Source organism: Candoia aspera, chromosome 4 (assembly GCF_035149785.1).
Source record: "Candoia aspera isolate rCanAsp1 chromosome 4, rCanAsp1.hap2, whole genome shotgun sequence".
NCBI classification, from domain to species: domain Eukaryota; kingdom Metazoa; phylum Chordata; class Lepidosauria; order Squamata; family Boidae; genus Candoia; species Candoia aspera.
Window position 1 is genome coordinate 70,263,819 of NC_086156.1, and position 26,896 is coordinate 70,290,714.

Sequence of the window (26,896 nt, forward strand, 5' to 3'; positions counted from 1 at the left end):
AATACGAGTATTATCCTGCAACCTTTACATAATCTGCATGATCTGTTTTGCTCAGAGGGCATTTGCTGAAATTGCCACCCCCCCTGTCCCCGGTCTTAAAATATTATTATAGCTAGGAGCTCTGCCTGTCTTCAGACCTGCAAGGGTTGAAGGGCCTGAAATAACCTAAACTTTGTTTTTCTGGCTCTGAGAAAAAGAACTACTTGCTTTGCAAGGAGCACAGCTGGGGTTGGGGAAGGCTGAAGTGTGGTTTGTAGGATGAAATGTGAAAAGAGCCAAAAGGCAAACATCATTTCATGCTACTAGGTAGTCAGATCTTCTTGAGACTTGTCCCTTGAGCTATCTTTTAAAAGGCCAGAGCTGCCTCTCTTAACTAATTAGGCTGCTGGACAAAGGATAAAACAGAAATAGCAAAGGATCCTTTTATTCAACATCTACCTCCTGTCATGGTAAACATGCTCAATTATTAAAGTTACTACTGTTTCCAAAGGGCCGTGGACATCCCGTGTCAATGCAATGTTTAAAATGTGTCTGCTCCTGGATTTTTGAAAGAATTCCTAGCATCCTTTCCTATCCAAGGAACCTTAGATGAGTTTCAGTTCTCCTCTCTGCTCTATTCCTTCCTGTTACTCCCACTCACTTAGCACCTCTGTTCTTCAGTCATCCTGCAGTTTGGCCCTGCTGTCCTCAACGTTAATTTGTCCTCTTCAGTTGGGTAGGCCTTTTTGTTCAGCTCCCACTGATGTCTCCTCTCCTTCTGATGAGCTCTCTCTTTACGTCTCCTGATGGAGCCTCTTTCCATCTCTATCTGATGCTGACTCATAGAAGCGTAAGATGATGGAGAAAGAGGTGGACGTTTTTTTTTTTTTAAGGGAAACTTTTCCCCTCCAAATGATTTTTTTTAACTGAAAATCAAAATAACTTGAACATTCATCTTGCAGTGTAGTTAGCAAATGATAGAGATGTCTGAACCATAATGCAAGAAAGGGGTAAATCCAAATTATACTGTTTTGGGGAAAAACAATGTCACTTTATGGACTAGCATAATTTCTATGCCCAGCACAAGATAACAGACTAACAGATATTGCAGAAATGTATTATGCCTCCACTCTTCCAGAGAATAGTCCCGATTGCTGGCCACTGTTGCTTCTAAACCTATTTGGAGAAATAGGAAGTAACACCTGTGAAACAATATAACTGAAATGTGCCTGTCTCTACTTTTGCATTTTTCAAACTCTTGAAAAGGGATAGCAAAAATTAGGATAAGTTGGTAGTAGTGCCTATGAGGAAAAATTGTAGCTTTTCAGCTTGACTCATTGAAGTGGGGCATGCTGTTTTGGGGCTTGGGGTAATACATTAGATTATTAACTAAAACTCACAAGATTACAGTTTTAGTGTAATCTTTAGGAGCAGAAGCAGCCATTACTTTCAGTAGTTTCTCCCGCCCATGCTTTCTGGCTGAAGTGACTTACTTTGTAATTAACCTCAGAGCTGCTGTGCTCTGTCATTGTCAAGCTCAGCTGTCAAATAGCTTGTAAGGAAATTAACTTTTGAGTGATCCCCAGCAAGGTTGTATTGCCACTTCTGATTCAGCTCTGCACTGGATTCACTACACTGGGAAGATACACTGGCTTTTTCCCATACAGTGGCTGGGTAGGAAGGTCAGTGGATTGTGCCCAGAAGTCATTATTAGAATCCAGGTCAGAACATAATGCTTCCTGTTTGGCATGCCAACTCTCTACTTCCTCTCACTGGCATTATTTCCTGTTCCTAGCACACATTTGGTATTGTGTTTTCTACCCTCTTTTCTCATTCTCACAAAGGTTAGTTTCCTAGCTAAAATTCTTCCGCCAGAATTGATATTCTTCATACATGACTAAGTTTCTTTGGCATTTCAGCCTTTCCATTGTGTTTAATACTTCCTGAAACCTCCAAAGCTGCCTAAAACCTGGTGCTTGGACATTCTCAGTCAAATGGAATAGGAGACCTCTATAACTCTGATTAAATGCCACAAATATCAGTGACCATTATGGAGGCCGAGAGGACCAGTTGCAGACAATGCAGAAAGCTCATCTGCCCTAATTGCTACTGTGCTCTGCTCTACGCAGACCTTTCGCCCTCCTCACAGAGGTCATTGGGACCAACTGTTCTATGGGGAAGAACAGCAGACTATTTTCTTCAGAGGCGATGGTATCATCTTCCCCCAGTAGCCAAGTTTTAACCACAGAAAGTCATGGTAAGAATGATGAAACATGTGTAAGATCCAGCAGGAGTCGATATATGTAGCTCAGGGCTGAACTGTGGAATTTATTTATTTTATTCATCAAACTTGTCACCACCCACCTCTGTTGTGGTTTACAACAGAGTTCTTGGTGCCTTGGTTGTTTGCCTGCAGACATTTCATTACCCAACTACATAACATCATCAGTGTGAGTTATGAAATGTCTACAAGCAAACAACCAAGCTCAGAGAGGACCAAGAACTCTACATTATCTTAAGATATTTGTATTACATATTTTTCTCCCATCCAAAATGATAGGTGGAGCATAAATGTTTTAAATGAATGCATTTGAAAGTTCTGGGCAAACTATCAGTCCAATTTCTAAGTAATTTGTCCCTCTTTTGGCAGCCTTCTATGTGGAGAGGAAAAGGAGGTGGCTCTTACCTACTGTTTGCATAATGGTTGAAATCCCTTGCAAAACAGAAGGGAAGATGACAGCATCTGGAATACATGCTTGTTGTGCAACTTAAGTTCTCCTTCAAGTTTTGAATCTAACATGCCCTGTTCTAATCTGTGTACTCCTGGTTTCTAATAAAAGTTTGGATGGGCAACACTTTCACCAACATTCTTCTTCGTCACATCCCAACTTCAGGAGATAGTAAATGTTGGAGAAAACTAAGTATGGCAATTAGAATAAACTGTTCAAGAGGGAACATTTGCCTCATTTATTCCATGTTCAGAATATGGATTCTATTGAGATAAGACTTCTTAAATAGATCCATTAATATTACTGTGTACTGTAGTGAACAAGTCAAGATAGGTGAATACCTATGTTTTCCAAAAACAAGGCAATAAAAAAAACCATTCCATAATGCTTTCATGGCCTTGATTTTAATGGACACAGGGGCTACAAGGAAAGATCTGATGGGTAATATGTGGCCCATGGGATGCAGCCTGCTCAGTCCTGGTAAAAACATATGGGCAATGACTAGTGAATGCTCAGATGCTAGAAAGTGGGTTGAATTAGATATCCAAGGGCCAAGATGGAGACTCTGTTGCCCTGTAAATAGAAGCAGTTTAGTCAGCTATCCATAATATATTAGAATATGTTTACATGCTTAATCTACTCAATTTATTCAAAATACAGAATTATTTTGGCAAAGATTTACTGCCTTGGATACACAATGCTGCTGCAGGCTCATATACTGTATGTAGGGAGATACAGCTTTGCATTTAGGCAGCCCATTTAGGTATTTCTGAACACCTCCTCCTCATCAATGCTTTCATCTCTTCTGAAATAAGTTGGCAATCAGTGCATGGCTCGTTCTCTCTCACTGGATTGAACTAGCCACTGTTTCTGAACAGAAACCCCTAACTGTTTGTCCCTGGTGAGAAAAGCCACAAAATAATAAACTGCAGACAGGGTCTGGCAAGAGCTACCAACACTATGAGAAACCGACTGAATAGACTGAGGATCTGCTGTCTCATCTAATTAAACCTTGGCTGTCAATAACACAGGATCTTTCCCCTGCCAATAACACTGGTTTGTATTACTGGGATAGATGATCACAGGCTGAGGATCAAGTAGAGACAATTCTGTTCACCCTGCTAATAGGAAAGGTTTTTAAAATAGACATGAATGCCTTCTTTGAGATGACAGAGAAAAAGAGAAAGGGAAGGACAGGAAAAGGGATGAAACAGAGAGATTCTTGAATTACTGATCTTAATTATCTTCCATAGTCAGTAGCAGAATGTATATCAAAGGAAAACAAGTTGGAAAGACTTTCTTAAAAGCCTAGAAAGCACATTTATATTCACATGCAAATCCATAAAAGGGGGAGAAAGACAGAGTGAGAGATGTCTCAGAATGTCCTTGACTGTCACTGTCTCCCAGAAACAAATTATTTATTTTTTTAAAGGTGCAGCTGCCTCCTCTGAATTTCTGATTTTTATTTCCATGATTGGATTGTCCCAGGCTCTTCTCCTCAGTATTATTTATTCATTCATTCATTCATTCATTCATTCATTCATTCATTTATTTATGCAGAGGCAATAAACAATTGTAATAAACACATCGCAGACATTCAGAAAAGAACATGAGAGCCAAAAACAACTTACAGAGGCTTAGCAGTCACCTTACCCCAAGGCTCGGAGACCAGCCACATTTTGAAAGACTTTCAGAACTTCATTAGGGTGGGATACTATCTTTCCCTCTGCAAAATATCTAATCTCAGAAGAAAACGTAATTAAGTTGCTTCACGATAAACTGAAGTGGTGGGTGCAGGGGTGGGAAATGTGGATCTGGGATTCTGAAAAGTTAATTTGTTGTGTCTGAATACCATGCAACTCTTTTGGGTGTAGTTCAACCTGGTTGCAAGCTCAGGAATTTTGCAGAGATCCATACAGTTAATTCTAAGTTGCCTGAACACATTTCAGAGTGGTCGGTCTCCAGTACTTCATTTCAATCGAGCAGCAGCCTCAGCTTTCATTGGCTGCATTGCCTGGAACAGCCCTCTCCCCAGCGAGATAAAGCTAATGCCAAGTCACCTGGACAGATTTAGTCCTCTGGCACAAGTGAGCTGCTGCTTGCAATTGCTTCTGAATATGTCAGCATTTTCCATAAGTATTGCTTGCTGTCAGAGCTACAACAGAGCCAATCTGGTGCAGCAGTTAAGGTGCTGGAGTAGGAGATGGGGAGTCTGAGTCCTCCCTTGGGCATGAAAGCTACCTGGGTGCCTTTGGCCAGTCATTTTCTCTCATCCCAACCGACCTCCCAGGGTTGTTTCCGTAGGGAAAATAGGAGGCGGGAGCATTATGTATGCTGCCTTGAGTTATGCAAAATAAAGGTGGAACATTATCTAATAATAAATCAGAGTAATAAATCACTTTTACAGTGAGTTTTCACTATTAGAACTCAATTCTTTGGAGGGTTTTAGGGATTTTTCATGATAAGCCTTTTATTTCTTTTTATTTTATCTAATTCTGCTTTATATTTTTATGATTAGCAACCTTTGACTGTAGACTTTCCTTTGCTTTTATGATGTTGTCTTGGCAAGAGAGATCCCGACTGCAGAAGTATGTTCTGATAAGATGTAGGTTTGTATTTCCTTTTGCTGCTTTGAATAGATTATGTCTGGTTACATTAAAGTATCTTTCAGGATGATGAACTCCCAACTTCTCTTACTGATAACTATGCAGGCTGGACTGCTGGGAGCTATAATTTTGGAGGGTCAGAGTTTCATCACCCATGAGCTACGCCACTGGCGAACAGCCTGGGCTCTTACTTGAGTAAGTAAACCTCCAGACCTTGGAAATCTTTTGGAATTCTGCTGTCATGCCATGGCCAACACTGTAAAGTCAGGTCAGCACATTGCCTCTGGAAATCATAACCCTGCTTTGACTTCTCTTTTGCAGTTGATTACCACAGTCTAGTAATATAAACAGACATTAGACTGAAAAGAGATCTGTTGCTAACGCTTGCCAGATCCCACACATCTGGTGCCAAGCAGGGTGCTAACTGGGCTCCTGTAGAGAGAATAGTGGGCACCATACTAATACTACGAGTACTGCTCTCCATTGTGTTCTGGGAGTTGACGTCCACACGTCTTAAAGCTGCCAAGGTTGAGAAACCCTGATGTAGTGGTATCACTTGCTTATTGTCACAGTCCAGTCCAGAGAAGAACATATGCTACGGTCAAAGAACTTGGATCCTAAGAAAGAAAAAGGCAAGCTCCTGGGACTAGGAAATAAAGAAATGTTAGGAATGCTTACTGTCTTTCCTGTAGTAGAGGATCTCCAGCTTACATTCCTCAGATCCAAGCAATGCTTGTCCCAGCTGGGCAATGGAGTTGGGTGTGGTGTCAGGCCCAGTGAGGAAATTGCAGGTGCAGGGACGTTGCATAACTTCTACCCGAGAGTAGCCAAACATCTCACAGAAGCCATCATTGCAGTAAATGATAGCACAGTTCTCCATCTGGGCATTGGCAATGAGAAACTTGCGATCTTAGGAGGAAAATGGGAGAAAATGCCAAGGATTACTGTTAAGCCACGAATCAAATCAAAATAAAATGGTTGGAGGAACAAGTAGCAATCTACACCAACCCATTTCATGGAACGACGCCTTTTTACAAGTACCTGGTATATAAATAGTGGTATCTTTCTATATACCAGGTATCTAGAATGGGCCAGTGTCGTTGGACAGGTATGACTGTAAGCTGTCAGTGAAAGCTGCACATACTAATGTGTTCTTGCACTCTTCTCATTGTATCACCCAAAATTACCTTCTGAGAATTATGTTGCCATATTCCTTTTTTTTTTTAGGGAGCTCTTGAGTCCAACTTTTTAAAATTTAAAATATATATTCTGCCTTTTGAAAAAAATACTCAAGCCTGAATTATGTCTATCACTTTGGAGGCTAAATCCATGGGTTAATTTTCTCCCAATACTCAAAGTCTTAACCCAGGAATAAGGGCAAAGTAGAGGTGGATTTTTTTTAAAAAAGTAAATTCACATGAAAATTTATGAACATGTTCATGTGTGCTTCACCTAATGTACACATTGTATACATGTTTCCTTTTCATATACTTGCTGAATATAGTCTTCAGTTGGATATTGCATCACAAAATCAGGAAAACTGCAGTTTCAGTGTAGAACTACTTTTCAGTTCTCTTCAGTGTAGTTTCAAGCACCTAAACAAATTTGTCTCATTCTCCACTTAGTCTTAAATGGTATATAAGACTTGCTGCAAAGTATTGCAAAATTGATTTGAAATCAAATACAGTATTATTGTTTGTCACTTTTTCTGTCTGACCAGGATTCTGATGTATTCTCTTAGGTCACTTCATTTTGTGCTTCTGTTTTTTCTGTCATCTCACTCATGACTGAACAGTAGTATTAATGTTCATGATTGCCACTATTATTTCTTTTACTTTTTATGTTATCATACTGTATTATTGCATGCTTATTTTTTAAGTATAACTATAGATTTTCAATGTGTGTATTTATGTATATATTTTATATGCATATGTGATGTATGTTGTGTTTTCTGGCTATAAGCCAGATGATGATGATGAAGATGAAGATGATTTAATGGGATATACTTAATGGGAAAATCCTCCAGGAAGTTCAACATGGTCACACTGAATTTCAGAAGAAAGAACCTGAGGTTTAACTGAAACAGGCATGGGTAACATTTTTGTCCTGAAGTCTTACATGCAGTATTGGCTGGTGAATTCAGAGCTGTACATCTACAAACATGGACATCCATTCATTTAGCAATGAGCCAAAGGCTCCATCTCTACTGAATTTCAGCCTTGATGCCATACCAAATTGACCATCAGTTTCCCCACCTGAGGTTGCCAAATTAATCACACAACTTAAAAATGGTAACCTCAGCAGAATTGCTTCTGTTGAATGTGGATTGATGGGTGCCAGTTTTGTTATTGTTCACTCATATAGATTCTTCCCTCCAGACACCAGAAGACTGGAATAGATTTCTTATAATCCCAGTATACAAAATGGGAGATAGGAAGGACCTGGCAAACTTTTTCCTTGATCAGCTTGCTAAGTGTAATCAGCAAGCTCTATGCCAGTCCAGATATCTTGGTTGATTGGTTGGTGTAGGATAGCATGCTGTGGAAGAGTAATCCTTTTTCAGAGAGGGATGACCAACCCTTGATCGGTGTCTTATTTTACATAATGTAAAAGAAAAATACTCTAGCCATCCATATGGTACCCTTATGTCACCAGAGGTCTAAAGGTGGCACTTGACTACATCCATTTATCCATGAGTCCTGCTGCTGTTCATGAAACTCCATGATAATAACACTATGCAATCCACATGACTGTATACCTTTCACCAGTAATTTGCATCCTGAAAGACTGTGAGTTCTCGGCCTCTCTTAGGCATGAAAGCCAGCTGGGTGACTTTGGGCCAGTCACTCTCTATCAGCCCAATCCACTCACAGGGTTGTTGTGGGAAAAATAGGGGGCAGGAGGATTAGGTATGTTTGACACCTTGAGTTGACCAAATATTTTAAAAAAGCAGGAGATGATGATGATGATGAGTTGCATATTCAATTCATTTTTAATGTTTATATCAAGTCACTTGCACAAAAGTTGTCAAGCCCTGAATTTCACTGGAAATTTCAACAGATCTGTATTGGTGCTTTTATATGCTGATTAAGGCGGCTTGACACAAAGTCTTTTGTGCTCTTGCAGAGAGGTGGAACTTGTCATCAACTATAACAAAACCAAAGTGTAGTCACTTTCTCCAGATGAAACATCCCTTGCCAGCACTCCTGTTTAATGGTTTCAGTATCAAGCAGACTTGGGGATATAGATATCTAGGGTGGCCTCCCAGCTTTGGCCTCCTGCAATGAACAGTGTAGGGCCATTTCTGCTCAGGCCCACAGGCTTTTAAATGGAAATAACCATATACCAGCAGCCATTAAAATCTTTAGAGCCAAAATAATTAGCTATCTGTTACACAGGACACAGATTTGCTGCATCATGACCCAAATCACATTGAGGCAGTTCACTCCAAAATGGTAAGGGCCTTACTCCAGGTACCCCAGAGTGTCTCCAGCCATCTGATAAGACTGGAATCTGGGCTAATTTCTTTGGAACTTGTATGTGATTCTATCATCTGAAATTCTGGATTAAATTACCCTTCTTTGGTCATACCCTGATCTTATAGGACAACTTCATATCCTCATCATCTCCCACCTGATCTAAAATGTTATAGTTTTTCTGTCAACTATTTGATCTCCCTCAGCCCAGATTAAATGTGAAACAAAGGGCCCTCAACACAGGTATTCAGCAGGACTCGTCCCAAACTCCTACCTGATATGCCATGGGTCTCTTTAGGAGCTCATTTTCTCATGCAAAATGCTTAGCAAACATCCATTGTCCATCTCACAGGACAGCCTTTATCCTGGGCTGATATAAAGAGAGAAGATTTCATAATGTTCCAATTCAAGAATGTCTTTGCCATGCCCCTGGAGGACATATTAATTGTTTTATATGTCCTTTTGCAATGCCATTTTTACAGGACAAGGCCATCAAATTAATAACTCTCTTCTGACTCATGGTCATGCAAGATTGGCTGAGGAGAACACTTGCTTCCTTTTAGCTGACAGCTCAATAAATATATCCGGAAGGATAGCCAAATTCCTTGCAATCTCTATTACTGTGAGACCATTAATTGTATAGCAATTTTGTTAATTTGTTTTCCCTAAGCAGATTTGTATTTATTTATTTTTAATGCTTTTTTACTTATCCTCCTTACTGATTTAATACATGTGGTATCTTACTTCTATGCTCTGTCCTCTGACCATAAATTTAATTTGTAAACCATTCTGATGTTAATAATTTTTAATTCTGTTCCCCCCCCCAATTCTTACCTGAGTGCATTGGACTTTATTGCATTGTAATAGGCTTGATAGTTTAGTATTTGACTGTCACACACAGATAGATACATGCACACACATATCACTCATTCCTCCATTCACATCAAGTTCCTTAGGAAATTCCTTCCAACCGCTTCTTGACTTACCAGTATTACCATCACAGCCAGTTATGTATAAGTATTGGTTTTTGCAAGTCTCAGTGACTAGAGAATGAGAATTTAGCATTGGTGTTTGTGCTTGGATGTCTCTGTAATGGCTTTATGTTGCAGAAAGAGGCAGATTTCTTTAAAGTCTCTCTTCCTTGCCAGGCCCAAACAATTAGGCTTCCGTTTTGAGAGGACTCTATGATCATTGGGTCTTACAGAAGTAGAAACTTTCAAAAAAATTAGCAGGAGCTAATGAAGCAAATGAAAAGAAGTCAATCAGATCAGCGGTATCGGTCAGAGGTCTCAAAATGGGCAAGATGGTGCTGTTGCACTCCAACTCCAGCCACTTTTCTACCTGTGTATGATCTCAATGCACACAGGACACGGGTGGGGCTTGGATCATCAAGCCATCTTGCTTGTTTTGACTCCTCCCCCATGGATACTCCTGAGCCAAGTTCATGTAGCGATGAGTGGACTGATCCACTTGTTTTGAGGAAGGAAGAACAGATTTCTGGCCTCACCACATTTCTTCTTTGTTGTTGTTTTTAGAGGAAGATAAAAGATAGCTGCAGGAAGCAGATTTGCTCCCAGCAGGACCATGTTTCTTTTAAATCCCTAATCATGGGTACTGAAGAGAGTTGCACCAGAAGTCCTGAAACATCTAGCCATCCCTAAACTAAATGGAAATGTGAACATCATGTTCAGAGGAGACAAAGAAAATGAAGCACACACATCCACACTTTCTGCTTGGCCCATTGCCAGAATGGGCCATCATTACTTCCTGAGTGCAGGGATGGATGATGTCCTCCTCCCACTCTCAGCCCATTGCCAATGCACTCCACACCTGTGCTTTCCAGCACTGATTTAAAACAGCTGTTTTCTAACCTGAGCCATCTTAAGCCTTACAGAGTGGATGGTCTCCGGTGCCTTTTTTCCAACTAGCAGCAGCCTCAGTTCTGATTGGCTGCATTGCCTGGAATGGCCCTCCCCCCAGTGACTGGTCGCTATCTTGAGCAGCCATTTTGACCTGGGCTGCTGGGCTACTACGTTCTCTGCATTTTTAATAATGATATGATTGATCCAACAATAGCCTGTTAAATCAATGAGCTATCCTCCCCCCTAGAAACTCATGCTCCCTTCAGTCCTTACATCTCCCAGTGGACACCCATTCAGTCTCTGACCAGGATGGGTGATGCATGCTCCCCTGGCTTCCCGTCCCCTGCACTCAGCCCTACAAAGCTGCTCTTCCCTTAATTTTGCAATACCCATATTTAAGCTTCAGGCAGGAATATTGCTTTTTTGTTCCTCTGAAGCTGAACAATCAGTTCTTCCTTGCTACAGAATTTCCATTTACATACAGAGGATCTTAAGAACAAAAGAAGAACCTGTTGCTGTTGCTTCAATTATTGTGGCATCAAAGCAATGATGGCATCACAATGGGAGAAAGAAAAAGGTCTGCATTAGGGTCAAAGGAGATAATGTGAGAAGGGGATGGGAAGGCATCCATGTGTGCAAACATCTGGGAAAGCAAAGGAAAGGCACAGGGGCTAGTGAGGAGAGGACAGTCCCTCAGAGGAAAAGCAGGGAGGCTCTGGTAGACCAGTGCGCAGTGAGGCTTGCCTTCCCTACATGGTTGGGAAGGGCAAGCAATGGGGGACAACCAACTGGGCCTCGTGGTGGCCACGGTCCGTACTGAGCCTGCCCCACTGTCAGTCCCCTGCAGTCCACACTAGAATTTCTGAAGCTGAGTTAAGAAACAGCTGGGAGCATCATGGAAGACAAGCAGCTTAGGGTGCTGTGCAGAATTGCCCACACTCTGGCAAGCTGATGGACAGCTAAAAAAAAAGTAAGTCCTGCCTCTGGTGTATGTTCAGCACATTTTTATTTGTTCTTAAGGCAAACTTCCCTCAGACTAAGGTCCATCAGGTACTGGATATGAAAATAATAAAGGTGGGATAGAAAATAAGTATATAAAATAAAGAAATAAAATAATTCATAGTTCACATCAGCAAAATGGAAGGATGTTTATTTAATCATCTATCAGAATGTTTCTTATGTTAAAATATGTAAGGATTTTTAGGATAATCCATATCCTCATTGTTAAAACACTAAGGTAATTATTAAGATAATAGTTAAAATTTATTACATATATAAGAAACAGGAAAACCAGCAGAAGGGTCACTGAGCAACTCAAATGATTACTGAAGACATAAAGGTTGTAGAAAAGCTGAAAAAATGTCTTTATCTTCACAGTAGAAGATTTTGGATTCATTCCTATTTCTGAATCAATTATTTGTGGGAAGCTGGTAGAAGAACTGACTCAAACAGAGCTGCTGAGAGAGAAGGTTGTAGGACTAAATGCCTAATTATAACATAACAAGTCACCAGGCCCCAATGGCATACAAAACAGTTATTTTTAAAAAACACAAATGTAAAGTTGCTAATCTTTAAAAAAAACGTAATTATACTTCTCTTTTTCAAAGGACTGGAAAGTAAACAATTTAATGCAAATCTTTAAAAAGACCAGTTAGCTTCCTGTCTATTCCAGGTAAATTGATGGAAAAATGAGAAAGGGATCCCTTCGTTGGCTGACCTAGAACTGGTAACTATTGAACAAATTATGGTGGTGGGTTTTAGTAATCTTACAAAGCCTCTTTTCTTAGGATTCATACAGAAATGGCCTTTGAGTACCCATAATCCCCAGACTAATGTTCAAACACTCCAAAGGAATGAATGGTAAACAATTCATGCTTGCAGGACTTTGTGTGGTGTATTGTAGAGCATAAGAATGTGTTTCTTTTTGTTTCTCTACTAGAGGACTAGAACTGGATCAGTCAATAAACCCAGTAAAACTGACTGGTAGTAGATTCAGGGGAATTAAAAGAAAATATTTACAGTTTACACAACACATAACTTACCAAATTTACATTTGCAACATATAGCAATGGCTACTGTCTTAGTTGGCATTAACAGAGATGATGCATTCATGAGGGATAGGCATATCTCTATTTGGTGGTAATGGTAGCTAAATGGATCTCCATGTTCAAGGTGGAAATAGTTACAAGTTGTTGGGGGGTGGGAGTAAGGAATAATTGCTTTCATGCTCTTTTTAAAATCATCTGGTGGGTTCCCTATAAAACTATAAAATACCCTATAAAAGATGCTAGGCTAGATAGTTTGGATCCAACAAAGGCTGCTCTTATATGCTACTTTTACTTCAATTATTTAATATTTTGTAGTGACAAGGGTTAGGTTTTCCAGAATAGAAAGCTTGCTCTTTAATACATGCCTTCAAAAGAGCAGTTTCTTCACTTTATGATCTAATTATCTTCATATGTTTGAGTAATTGTCCATATGTTATCCATTGGTTATCTCCACAAACTTGGATTTTGGCACAACAGAGGAAATTGCACAAACATGGACTGAAATTCCTCTTCTCCTGAAAGTGTTATTTTAATCTGTATTTTATACATGATTACTTGGAAGTAAGCACCACTGAACACAATGGGACTTACTGCTGAATAGACACAGAAATATAGAATATATTGTATGCTTTGGGAAGGACCTAAGTCATCCCATCCCCTATTCAAAATAGGAATCCACCAACCCTTTCTCAACAGATAGCCATCTAGCCCCCATTTGAAAACTTCCAGCAAGAGGCAGTCCACCATTTCTAGGAAAACTGTTCCAGAGTTTAGCAGCTCTTACAATCAGGTCCTCGTAATCTGACTTTCCTTGCTTTTAATGGCACTGCAGGATCCTATTTGATGCTTCCCTCCAGAGCAGGGCAGTACTATTTATGAGCACCTTGTGTGTGGTTGTTCAACCAGTTGCAAATCCACCAGACTGCAGTACTATGTGGTCAGTGGTGTCTGCAGAGGAGCAGACTGATTTCAGCAACGTCAAACATTGCAATGTGAACCCTGCCACTTTTCTGTGTGTTTCATGATGTTGCATGCATAAAAAAAGTTTCCTGTAGACATCAGTGTATATAACCGACTTTTAGCCATCTTATTCACAAGGTTATTTATTTATTTATTTAGAAGCGTTTTTATGCCACCTTGCTCAAAGTGGATCTAAGCAACTTGATATCGTGAGAGGCTCTGTCAAACACTTTACTGCAGCCTTTATCAACTTTTTGACTCTGGGGGAACCCTTGAAATATCTTTCAAGCCTTGGGGAACCCCTGCATATTCAGACTCAAATATAGGCCAGAAGGTACAAAATTATTGTATTCATTTCATGTGTAGACCTGTATATATGCATTAACAGTGTTCTTAAACTAAAAATAAAGAATAAAATGTAGCTCTTTAATGTGAAGTTGCCCAAATTGAAATAATTTTTTAAATAAGGGAACCCCTAGTGACCTCTCACGGAACCCTAGGGTTCCATGGAACCCTGGTTGAGAAAACCTGCCTTACTGAGATCAATGTACATTACAATCACAGTGTTGCTTTGTGGTTTCCCAAACTAGTCATTCTGCTATAAAATAAGTTTATTCTGAAATGACTTGTTCTGATAATGGTAATATTCTTTTCTAAATGCTGCATACTTTTCTTGAACACATTAGGAAAGTCTGGTTCCCTCTTCTGAAAGAAGATAGATGCAAAGAAGATGTTAAACAATTCTACTTTCTCATAGCTCCTCATTATTACTTCCCCACCTTCCTGTCTCAATAGATCAACAACCTCCTTGACTTTTCCTTTATTTTGGACAACCCCTTATTATATTATGCTTTCCTACCAGACTCATAATATTCTGGGCTTTAGCCTTCCTAATTCTACCCCTATAGGCTTGCGTTACTAGTTTGTAATTGTCCTTAGTTATCAGCCTCTGCTTCCATTTCCTGTATATTTTCTTTTTACTTCTCAACTTGTCAGTAAGCTTGCTGTTCATCAATAGGCCTCTCTTATAGTTTTCCCTATTTTCCTTTCTTCATGAAGATCATTTGTGCCTCTTGCATCTAGTATCAGACTTTTCAGAGTCTTTCATCCCTCTTTGACTTGTTTATTTTTTAAATTTTCAAGCCAGAATATGCTACCCACCTTTTGTCCCATTTTGCTAAAATCTGCCTACTGGAAGTCCAGTGTATGTGACTGACTTCTCTCAGATTTTTCTCTCCTGGTTATTTTGAATTCCAACATAACATGATTTGTTTTCCTTAAGATGCTTCACATCTTGAGTTGATCATCGGTTCTGCTTTATTTTTCAGTGTTAGGCCCAGGATAGCTGTTCCGCTTGATTCTTCTTCCATCATTTGAAAAATGAAATTGTCAGCAATAATGATTAGAAATCAGTGGGATTCTTAGATATGTTATCCACATATTCCACCAGAGTAGATAGTCTGTAGTCATATTCCATAATGGTATCACTTTTGCTTCTTACTCCTTTAAATCTCACCCAGATGTTTCCAACAGGACTTCCATATTCAAAACATGAATGCCTCCAAAGGCTAGTGTCACTTTACTACCCTTTTCGTTGGATCTGTTTTTTCCCAAACAGTAATATCCTTCAAGTAATATCCTTCAACTTTGGCATTGCAATCATGGCTCTCATCTGCTGCCAGATTTCTGTGATACCCATCAGGACACCTTTGCTTTTCTGGTTAGGATTTCTAGTTCTAGAATATCTAGTTGTTTCCCTCACTGAACCGATCAGGATGGCACTAAGGTGTGCGTGGAATCTCCTTAAAGGACAAGAACATCAATAACATGGCTGCTCAAATGTAGCATTTGAATGGCTTTATCACGAACACTCATGGTTAATGCTAAACATGAAGTAAGAAAAAAGAAAAGGAAATCTACTGAGTGTTTTGTGAACAAGCTATTTAGCAGACCTTTGATGGGAGCACGATAGAGACGTGTACAATTATGAACAATGTGAAGAGGATGAATAGAAACAAATTATTCTGTGGCTCTTAAAATAGCAGAACAGAGCTTCAAGCTGCTCAGATTTGGTAGACTAATTGGGACTTCATTTTATTTTATCGTATCTGACTACATGTTCTCTCTCCGTTTATACTGTGAACGGGTCCAAAAGGGCAGGATTTCTAGTTGCATTGAAAATTATTTTTTAAGGTGCCACTTCCCAGCAAGGGAAAAAAGGCTACATTTACCAAGACAGTTTCCTCCACATTACTATTGAAAATGAATGCAGTCATTCTTCTTTCAAATTGAATCTGGTCATATTTTGTTGGCTGTGTCTTTCTCTCTTAAAAAAAAGTGATGGAGGAGGAGGGAGAGGAGGAAGAATGCAAGATCGTTAAGCACATAAAATGTGGGCATTCTGCTCTCCAAAGATTTTGTCAAGCAACTCGCCTTTGCCCTTTGCCAATTAAAAATCTGCAAAAACAAAATGGGTCAGAAAAAGGCACAGTAATGGGGGTTACATGCAAACTGCAGTCATAAAATTTTAAAGGAGAGCTAGCAAGGAGGAATTTGCCTTTTAAAGTCCTGCAATGGGGAAATGTACATGGCAAAGACCAGAAGCAACGTGATGCATAGGAAGTATGCAGAAGATCAATAGAACTTTTGTATGTGATGAGATATTCTGAATGTGACAAATTACATTATTGTTTTAAAAAGCAGTGTAATTATTAATCCTACTATGGTAGACATGACTTTTAGCCATCTGGGTTTATGCCCACGCTGAAGACAAACAGTTTAATAAAATGGATTTGTAGCAGGTTTCCTTTAAGCAAAAAGGTTGTATGAAATTCATAGATATGATGTTATGGATTTGATAATATTCGAAGAGCAAATCAATTATGAATGGTGGGCCTGCTTATGAACTTCCCAAGGACCTTTAGCTGGCTCCTGTTGGAGACAAAGCAATTGATTAAATGGACCTTCCTGGTTTGACCAAGCAAGATAATTATCAAATTATCATGAAAGAAAGCTATTATGTTATCACAACAGGTGCAAGACAATTTTCACTGTGTTAGGATTGACTAAGACAGACTTCTTCAAAGACTGCTTTTCTGCAGTTACCTTTCTCACCCTTCTCCCTCCTGATCAGGCTGTTTTCTGTTTATCTTGTGAGAAGTAAAGGCCCAGGCTGAGACTGGCTATAATAACAGAACCTTGCAAGTCTGAGTTGTACTTCCTCCTCCTTCTTATAGTTCAATGAATTAGGGAGGTACCTGTCTAAGCTGCTTCCAAATGTTATGTGGAAGTTCTGGACTTGAACAATGTGTTTTTTTTTAAAACTCCTTGTCCCCATGGCAACAGAGCTTGCATATCTCTGTCATCCTCCTTACTTTCTACAACCTCTGACACTTTTAACTTTTTTGAATACTGTTTCTGGATTGGGTAAGAATTATTGTGAACAGAGAGACTAAGTAGTATTCTTATTACCAATTAAACCTTATTCTCCCATCAGAGATGCAAATCAACTTGTGGCAAATTCTGTCCCATTCAGTGGTACTTAGGTAAGCCTGACAAGGATCAGCTTCCTGCTGTCTCTGCTGTTAATGATGTGTGATCTGGCTTTGGTTGATATTTTGGATTTCAGTGACTTGATTTTTTCAACCCATACTCATTTCATCAAATGAAAATTGAGAAATGAGATTACCTCTTAAGACTAATTGTTGAATCAGCTGGTTGTTAGTAAGGGCTGTTGAATATTTGTTTATTAAAACTTGCATAAATATGTTAGTAAATTTGCCATAATGTTGTTTTTGCACAGTCACAATGATGTGTAGAAGTAATGATTAATATAGCAGATAACTGCAGTATGATGTAACTGATTCTGTACATAGACTGTTAAAATGCTCTATCTAGTATTTCAGGATTATCAGATATGTTGTAATTAAGTGTAGTCTTAGAATTAAAGACTACCTTTTTTTATGAGCCAAATCATCATGTTCAGTTTAATTAGTATGTTGGGCTAGTTTGGAGAGCTAGATACAGGTTAAAATTTCTTTCTTTTTTATAGCTGTTTTATTGAACAAGAAGATAATCAAGACAAAAACTAAAAATGTATGAAATTTTAAAATGAACACTCTATAAACAAGAACTAAAACAAAAGCATCAAGAGGAAGATAGAGAAACTTAGGGATACATACACGTAACAAGCACAGAAAGAGATTAGTGTATATGTGATGTATAATTGAATGTATAGCAGAGCTTGATGACAGATTTAGGTGGAATTCCATGCCATACAGACTTCCAATTAGATGTATTGAATTGATTTCCCAAATCCTTCTCCTCTTTAAGACTTTCAGGAGTACCTGTCATGCTTGATATAAGACTTTTGTAAAATATTGATGTGATTCCCTTGATTTTAAATGAAATAGAGGTTCATCATTTTTCAAGTGTTGTCAATGGTTGTAATGGATAATACCTAATAATCTTACTAAGGGATGACTGAATTTGTCTCATTTTAAACCACATTGGAACTTGCAAAATGTATTCAGCAGAAATAGTATTTTCATCAATAAGTAATATCTAATCCAGTAAATTCCTCTATTTCTCCCTTGTATTGGACAAATTTATCTTCATGCATTAAAAAGGATGATCAAGGAGCAAGAGAAAAAGAGAGGTCAGCAGCCAAGGATTTTTTCTATCTTTCCCAAACTTCTATACAGTAGGTGTAAATTTATGAAATCAATTAGTATCAGGAGAAAATGGCCTTGCCCCCGCTGATGGATAGTTCAGTTTTAACCCAATTAGTGTCCATTCATAATTATTTGACAGGCTCCCTTTTTCCCCTTGGTCATGGTGCAGACTTGATGACCTTGGGCCAGTCATCATTATTTCTCAATCATAGCCTACTTGACAAGATTGCTCTGATAACAGGGTTGTTATCATTCAGGATGAAACTATGGGGGAAAGAAAGCATGTAAGCACCTTGAGCTCCTTGGAGGAAGGATGTGCTGTAAATCTTGGCATAATATGTAAATGAAGTGCTTGAAAGTATCCTATTGAGGTCAACTGAGTGAAAAGGATGCTCTCCACCCTTAGTTCCTCTTTTATATTTGCATCTCTTTTATTTATAGCCATAGAAAGATATTTGGCACAGGTAGCTATTAGCACAATCCTTAATTAATTTCCAATTACTGCATTCATCTGCACAGCAATTTTTCCAGTTTCAATATATTTTGCTTCTGTTCCTATCCAAGGTTGAGTAAGAGTAATTGCCTTTCTTAAAACAGTACTACCAAGGTAGTGAAGGGAGCAAATTGAATCAATATGTTAGATTTTTTAAACTGTACAAAACATAAATCTTCCCTCCTCCCCTCCTTCCTTCCTTCCTTCCTTCCTTCCTTCCTTCCTTCCTTCCTTCCTTTCAAGAGGCACTCTGGATCAGGCTTCTAGTATTTTATGGCTTCTGCTTTGAAACCTTTCCCCCACATGTGTGAATTCTGGTTGTGATAACACAGTGCTGAAGGAAGGCACTATAGTCTGTGCCCTGCTGTGAGTCATTCTCTTCCTTATGATCACTTCACACATTCCAGAGTTGAGCGCTGGCACTGAAAAGAGTTCCATAACTTAGCTCTGATGTTCTCTAAATTAAGAAGTAGAAAGTTCCCAGAATATAGAATGCTTTCAAATCTGTCTATTCTGGAAAGCCTGTGATTGTGATTCCTGCAATTTTCCCAAGGGAAAAATATTTTTTCAGATATGATCAGAACAGATTGTAGGCTGGGCACTGTAGGAACTAATTTAGGCTGGGCACAGTTATCAAGATTTTGCTAACTTACAGCCTGATTCCCCCCAAGTATTTAATCAGACAAGCAAGGTCCATTACACCCAAAAGAATGTAATTCTTGTTAAGCGTGCTTAGAATTACAACAGTTACAGCAGGGTGATATATTTTTCAGACTGAAAGCTGCCCTTTCACCTTTGGAAAGAGCTGGGAGACTATTCTCAAGGACTGAAGTGGCAGCAGTTTGTGCATTTCTGGTTTTAAGTATATTCCCTGCAGCAGCAGCTTCCTTTTCTCATGACCATCATCAGATAGATGGAGAAACAGCATTCAATGCATGAAGAGAAATCTTTGGCACAAGAATGAATGTCTTCTTTCATATTCCAGTCCTTGCTCCAGAAATTACTGCAAAATGCAAATAGAAGATCAGAAGAGCTTTTTCAGTAGTAGCACAAGCATTTGGTAATACCTGGCTGGCCTTGTTTGGCTTAGAAGCTAAGTAGAATTGGTCCTAAATGAGATTTAAGATTTGGATGGGAGACTACAAGAGAATACCAGAGCTGTAGGCTAGGCTGGGAAATCAAAAAGCATCCGTTAAGAAGACAGCAACAAATCATTTCTGTGTTGTTGCCAAGAAAACTTCATGAAGATGCCCACTGAGTGCAACTCAATTCTACTTTTTACAATGGTGAAATGCCCTCCTAGTGCAAATATTTTGATATTTTGGACATTGATCAATTATGTGGCACATCCAACATGCTTCTGATTCAATTCTTGTCAACTCTTGACTATCTTTGTGAAGTTTACATTGATCAGAAATATTGGTGCTGTATTTTTATATCTTATTTGTTAATTTATTTAATACACTTATATGGCCACCCATCTTATATACCATAACTATGGGAGGCTCATAGCAACAAGAATAAAAGTATATAAGAAACCATTTAAAAAACCAACATCCAAAAAATAGTCCATCATTACTGTATGATGGGCTTTATTCAAGGCATTGAATGCACTGTCTTCAATAAGAAAGGAGAGAAAGTTTTTATTAATAATTAAAGAAAAGAAAAGAAATAAAATATCTGAATTCCCATGAAATTCTAGCTGTACTTCCTATCGCTGAATGGATTCTTAACCTCCAGCAGAGAGGATTTGTGTGTGATAGGTAGGACTTAATGAAAATGTGTTTTTCTGCATTAGAGTTGCTTATTCAATAAGCTTATTTTAAAGATAATTGGGTGCAAGTGTTGAAGCAAAGGTAGCAAGGAGTGTTAGCTATATTGGTCTAGCATGGCATCCAGCAATGGATCCCCTCAGGATCTACAGGAAGGCATTCTTGCTGTCCTCATAGAGGCAGCTGTGCATTCCTGAACACACTATTTGGAGAGCCATTGCCTTTCTCCAGAACAACTGCAGTATGTTATCCCTCTGCCCATTATGTGGCTGTAGAGAAACCAGCTGGGCTAGCTCCACATTATCTTGGCAAAGGCACCAGGAGAGGATTAGATTACTTTCCAATATTTCAGTGAATTAGAGCTTATAGCAGAATGGATGAGTAGGAAAGTGGATAGCTTGGTGTATATGCGTGGAGAGGTTGGCACAAGAAAGACATGTTATATTTAAGTTGGCAGCAGGAATGGCAAGTTATATAAAGATTCTGCTACTACAAAGTCATTGATGATTATGTATTTATTCAAGGAAAACAAGCATCCACAGCATGCTTTCAGCTTAAAACAGTGGGCAGAGCAATAATATCAGGGATGGGGAAAATCTATGCTAAGTTTCATTTCTTTCTGCTTTTCCAATCCCAGTTTTTCCATTCCCTTACCTGCCTCCTCCCCAATTAATCCTCTAAGGAGGCTTTAAATTCACAAAAGCATTCCTAATTTCCAAGGTACAGTATGCTTTTGATTTGGTGGATGTAAAGCCATCTTAGATTCACTCACACATTGCCATTTTTCAATCCCTCATCTAGCCACAGAGATGGTTTTCCCATCTAAAGTTCCTTGGCTTCTCTGGAGACATGAAACAGAACTTTTCAAGACCCAAAGGCCCAAGCAGCTATAGTAACCCAGTCTGAATAGAACTCATGCATCCAGGTAGGCTTTAGAACACTGATGCATTTAGCGCATCAACTGAAGCTGAACAAAAGCATCCCAAGCCTTAGTCATTATTTGAAAAAAGTCAGATTTAGGAATCCTCACATTCAAAGTTTCATCCCAATGGATACAAGAGGAGTACTATCCCATCAGGCTACAGATCCCTGGATAACATTTCCCATAAATTTTCTATATTTTAAAAAGAATGGCTAAATCAACTTGTATGATGTAAATGGGGATCACTATAAATTTTTTACAGCAATGTGGCCCTGTCCCCTGTTGCAACATGCAGTTCAAAGGTGGTGGTAGTCCCTTGGCCAAAATTGCACAATCCAGGTTTATAGTCAGCACTCCATTACATCCAGGAACTCCCAAAATTTAGTTATCATCAGACTCCCAAGCACTTTAGCCGAAACTGAATGTTTGAAATTAAGCAGAAACTACCCAACATCCTTCAGGCTGGATGAAAATAATCCGTCCTCAAAGGAGCCATTCACCACTTATCATCCAGAGTTGCTGAATTCCAAAGTAGCATAAATGACACAAAGCATATTTCTTCATTTGAGGCTCCATCTCCAGCTGTGGTTCCCTCCAGGACAAAGATAGCAACCTCCAGATTTTGATTATTGAGAACATTATCTGCAGGGTTGTCCCTGAAAGCTGTTAGGAAACTTCAATTAATCAAAACACCCATGCTAGATTACTAACTGAGATGGATTATTAGGAACATCTCAGGGGTGCTCTAACACTTTTCTTTAAAGCTTTATACAGTTTAAGACTTGCCTATATTTGCTTCTAAATCACCCCAACCCTGAGCTGGAATCTTTGGAGATACTCAAGGTTAAGTGGGTATGGACTGGGAAGAAATCCTCATTTTACCTTGCAAGACTGCCTGTTAAATTTTCTTTCTAGGGGTGTTGCTTAAGTTCTACCTGGAAGCATTTTTAATTCTCTATTCTCTTACATACTGTTTGATTACAAAGGATTCTTGCTTCTACTAAGTCAGGTAAAATAAGTTGCTAACTTGTAAAGGATCCTCAAGGACAATGCTGCCCAGGGGCCTCTCAAGGGGCAGGATGCATGGACTGACGGACTATGTAAATTGATATTAAAACTCCCAAAATTTTATTTCTACCCTGGTCTGACATAGGGTATCCTTACCTGGGTCTCCTATGCAAAGGTATTTCGATGGTGCAATCTAAGAATTTTCAGATGTGACATAAAATAAATGAGTCTATTCAACTAAAAAGGCATGCTGGTAAAACAATTTAATGGATACAAATTTCCAAATGAAGTACAAAATCTTCTTAATGTATGGTATGGTTCTAAATTCAACACCAAAAGCAAATGGGTGGAATTGCAGATATACTGTTGAAACACACACCAATATTAGTCAAAAACAGCCAGATACCTTTACATAATGGGTTTTCAACAAGTCATCATGATAAAGAACAATACCCCTCGAGCTCATTTATGAAAAATAGGATGTAAATTCAAAGAAGGAATCAGGCTTTTTTGTTTACATCTGCAGGTATTCTTAATCTGTTAAGATCGTATCAAAGGGAAATTCCTGTATAGTCAATGGGGCAACTTGTTTAAAAACTATATGGAAACAAATGTAAGGTAAATTCTGTAATGTATCTGAGCAAGCCACGCTGGCTTGAAATACGCCTAGCTTCTTGATTCATGCTTTTTGACTGGAAAAATAGAATGAACTTTAAATTTTAAATTTTAAAAATTAAATATTTAAATTAACATACATTATAAATACACACATACACAAGGTAAAGATTCCCTTTAGCTGAACTTGATTCCTGGTAATTGTGTGTTTTCTTTGGCAGCAGTACATTGCCTGGGGTTTCCTGGTGGTTTCCCATCCAGGGATTAATCAGGTCCATCTCTCTTAGTTTTTTGAGTTCAACTAAAATTGGCTCCGCGCTCCTACCAAATACATGATTGATCTAATTTGTGCTGAAGCCATTTATCCTATTGGCATGAATTACCTGGCTGGGGAATTCTGGGAGTTGAAGTCCACACATCTTAACAAGGTTGAGAAACACTGTATTAGTGTCTGTGTGGTTTAAATATGTTCATCTAAAACGATGACAACAACAACAACCATAGCCTTTTGCCAGACAGCCAGCTATTTTGTCCAACAATGGGTGCAAAAAACTTATTTCTATTCCAATTGGAGATGCTATGAATAGAAATACTATTTACACATGTATATAAAATTGACAGAATAAATGTGCAGTTTGTTAGCGTTGCAACATCCCTGTGAATTAACTTTATGTCTTTCTCATTTTAAAGCTACGAAGGTGAGAATTAGATAGCGATTTCCCTGACAATGCTTACTGAGACGTTGGCTGGATGTTTGGTGCCTCTCTTGGGTCTGGTTATATCAATATAGGCTTTTTGTGAAATTTGGATCTTTTTATTCTCTAGGGACCTTCTCTACTGCAAGAGTGAAGTGTGCTAACATGTCTACAGCCTTTTGCTACTTTTGCTATTTGCTAGACTGTATCCAGTCACTTTTAATGAAGGAACATTATATGGTTATTAGATCTGACTGGATATAATCTAGAACGCGGCAAAAATATAAAATTAAATATATTTGTGTGTGTGTATGTGTGCATACAAAAATTAGTATTTAGTAAAAATGCATGGTACTGGGCAAACTGACTTCCTGTGGCCCTGGGGGCACACGATGAAACCAAAAAGCTCAGATAACTGATGTTTTTATGTTGTAAGGCTTTAACTATTTGGGCTGCAATCCTGTACGTAATTACTGGGGATAACTTCAGTTAACTTCAGTGATGCTTACCTCTTGGTAAACAAGTATGGGATTGCACTGTTAACCATAGTAGCTCCTAGGCAGAGAAACCAAACAGCAGTATTTTTTTATAGGGAAAAATGGTGTTATGAACATTATCAAGTAATTCCTGCTTAGTAAATAGCATTCCTTTTACAAATTCCCAGTGAACAAGCCATACAACAAAGTGCTGCTTTAATGGAAGTTATGCTCTGTTGATAAATTCAGAGGCTGATAAATCCAGCGACTGCTCACTCTCTCTTAATATCAGAAGGGTTAATTCCATATTTATACACATGAACAAACATACGGAACCCAAATTTTCCATTTTTAGTAATTTGCTGGAACACGAGTATGACTCTGGTAATACTGAAGGGAACGGGACACTCTGACATTCATGAAGTTTCAAGAAGTCACTGAACTGGAGTGAGCAACACTCTTAATAGGGCCAGTCATTTCCAGCCCCACCTTTCACAGCAGTGCTGACAGGCAAGGAAGGGAGCTTCTGCCCTGCTAGTTCTGACCTTCACGTAGAGCAAACATAGAGAATGAAAGTCAAGAGAGATGTTCTACTCACTTTGTCCTTCAAATTTCCTGATGATGGTATCCAAATAGGTGTTCTGAGGGGCCACATGCCCCCTCCTGACAGGCATTTTCAGTTTTTTGTTCACCTCCAATGGGCAGGAGAAGTTCTGCTCTGCTCAGTAAGCTGTTCTGGCTTCTGGTCTGAGTGGAAGCGAGGAAGAAGCTTTTGCTCTGCTCTGAGGAACCAAGGGGCAGTTAGTTAACGGGCCCCTGCCTCCTACACTCCCCCGCTGGGTAGCTGTGAGGAGAGCAGAGACGCCCCCCTCGTCCCCGTGTCCCTCCCCTCGTTTTCCTTCGTTCGCAACCAATACCATTTCACCAAGGGCAGGAGGGGGAGAGTTGGAAGAAACACCAGAGGAAGAGGGGAGGGAGTTTCCTTTCTCTTTTTCTTTAAATGAGGGTGCTTAGTCATCAGTGTCCCATTCCATATGTGGCTCTCTCAGAGACTTGTCAGCAGCAACAGCTGTTAACCTGACAATAGCCAGCAGCCACCTCCCTTCTCTCTTCTTGGGATCTTAAATAGACGTGGAACCGAAAAAACTCACAGGGAACAGCTGCCTCGCTGATCTGTAATTCAGCGCGGAAGAAGCTGAAGAAAGGACTGGGGCTTGGAAGGAGGGGCCCACGCCTTTGGGAGGGGTCTCCGTGTCGCCCCCCCCCCCCCCCTGTCTCTTTAACGCTCGGAGGGCAAGAATGCGTTCGGAACCGGGTGAAAGCAGGAGCTGTTCTCAGGCTGCGGTGCTGAAGAGCCCGTCCTGGAGTGAATACCACCTGAGTCGCTGGCTGTGAATCCGGGGGCGGAAGGAGAAAAGCATGAGTGGGAGGAGGGGGCAACGAAAAGAGAGGGGAAGCAAGAGAGCAAATTTACAAGGTTTTGCAGATATTGGTTCGCTCCGGACTACCCTTACAACCCAGCTTCTTGGCATTGTGCAATATAGCCACTTGTTTGGGACCGTGAAAAGAGATGGAGTAAACAAAGGATTCCAGCCACCAGTCACTCCAGAGACAGAGAGCTAATCTGCATGCCTTCACAGTTACCTCACCACCTCATAGACTAGATGAACAAATTAAGTGGAAGAAAGCTATTGTAATAATGCTGCCATAGGATTTAGGAATTATTCTAATATGTTGCTTGACTTTTTTAAAAAAAAATTGGAAAAACCACTGTAACAGGAACCAGGTTTTCATGCAGTTGATCATAAGGATCCTAAAACAGCCTTTTAAAAAGGACACAGTTAAAACGTTTCCTACTGATCCTGATTATAATAATTGCTGATCATGACTGACACCCTTTCCTCTAAAACTGAATATTGGTAATGGGCTTAATAGTAGCAGAGATTTTTCAGCTATTAAAAGTGTATTAGATTGCAAATTAAAAGAAAAAGTAATTTAAATTATACCTTCAGGGTATACAGCTTGGTGTCCTCCAGAAGTTTTGGACTACAACTTCACAATCCCTTATCGTTCATGTGCTGGCTGGGGCTGATGGGTATAAAACTTGGAGGGCACCAAGTTGTTTATTCTATCCCAAGCCCAAATTGCTACAGTCATTTATGGGCCATAATCTTCAGGCTAATCTAAATTACTTCGGCACATTGTAAATCTGCTCTTAAAAATGGATTTGGAAACTTCAGCTAAGGCAAAATATCAGGTTATTGGCTGGAGCTATGGAATGTAACAGTGAATTCCTATATATACATTTATGTTTATTCCATCATCTTGGCTACCTGTTTGACTCTGGGCTTGAGTTTTAGAGGTAACACCTTTTGTGCCTCTAAAATGTTGAGACCTAACAATCTTGTGGACCATCTTCTTTCCACATATAAGAAAGAAAAGACATAGAATTGAGTGGGCTATCAGATTATTTTTCCTGGGTTGTGGGTTGCCTTGGGCAGTCTTGTTAAATGCTTGGAGGGAGGTACACTTCAAAATCTGTTGTAGATCCCCACATGTCAGATATTGAAATATTGAATTTC

The 26,896-nt window shown here is 39.3% G+C and overlaps 1 protein-coding gene across 1 annotated transcript in view; it reads right to left on the reverse strand.

Moving 5' to 3' along the window:
* KCNH6 (potassium voltage-gated channel subfamily H member 6) overlaps window positions 1–24,988 on the reverse strand; it is a 111,602-nt gene extending 86,614 nt beyond the window's left edge. Inside the window, exons 1-2 of the mRNA XM_063300426.1 lie at window positions 24,913–24,988; window positions 5,993–6,223 (exon numbers count right to left, since the gene is read on the reverse strand). Of these exons, the coding sequence (XP_063156496.1) occupies window positions 5,993–6,223; window positions 24,913–24,988 (307 nt within the window). The remainder of the gene's footprint in view (window positions 1–5,992; window positions 6,224–24,912) is intronic.
* Between the last annotated feature and the right edge of the window lie 1,908 nt (window positions 24,989–26,896).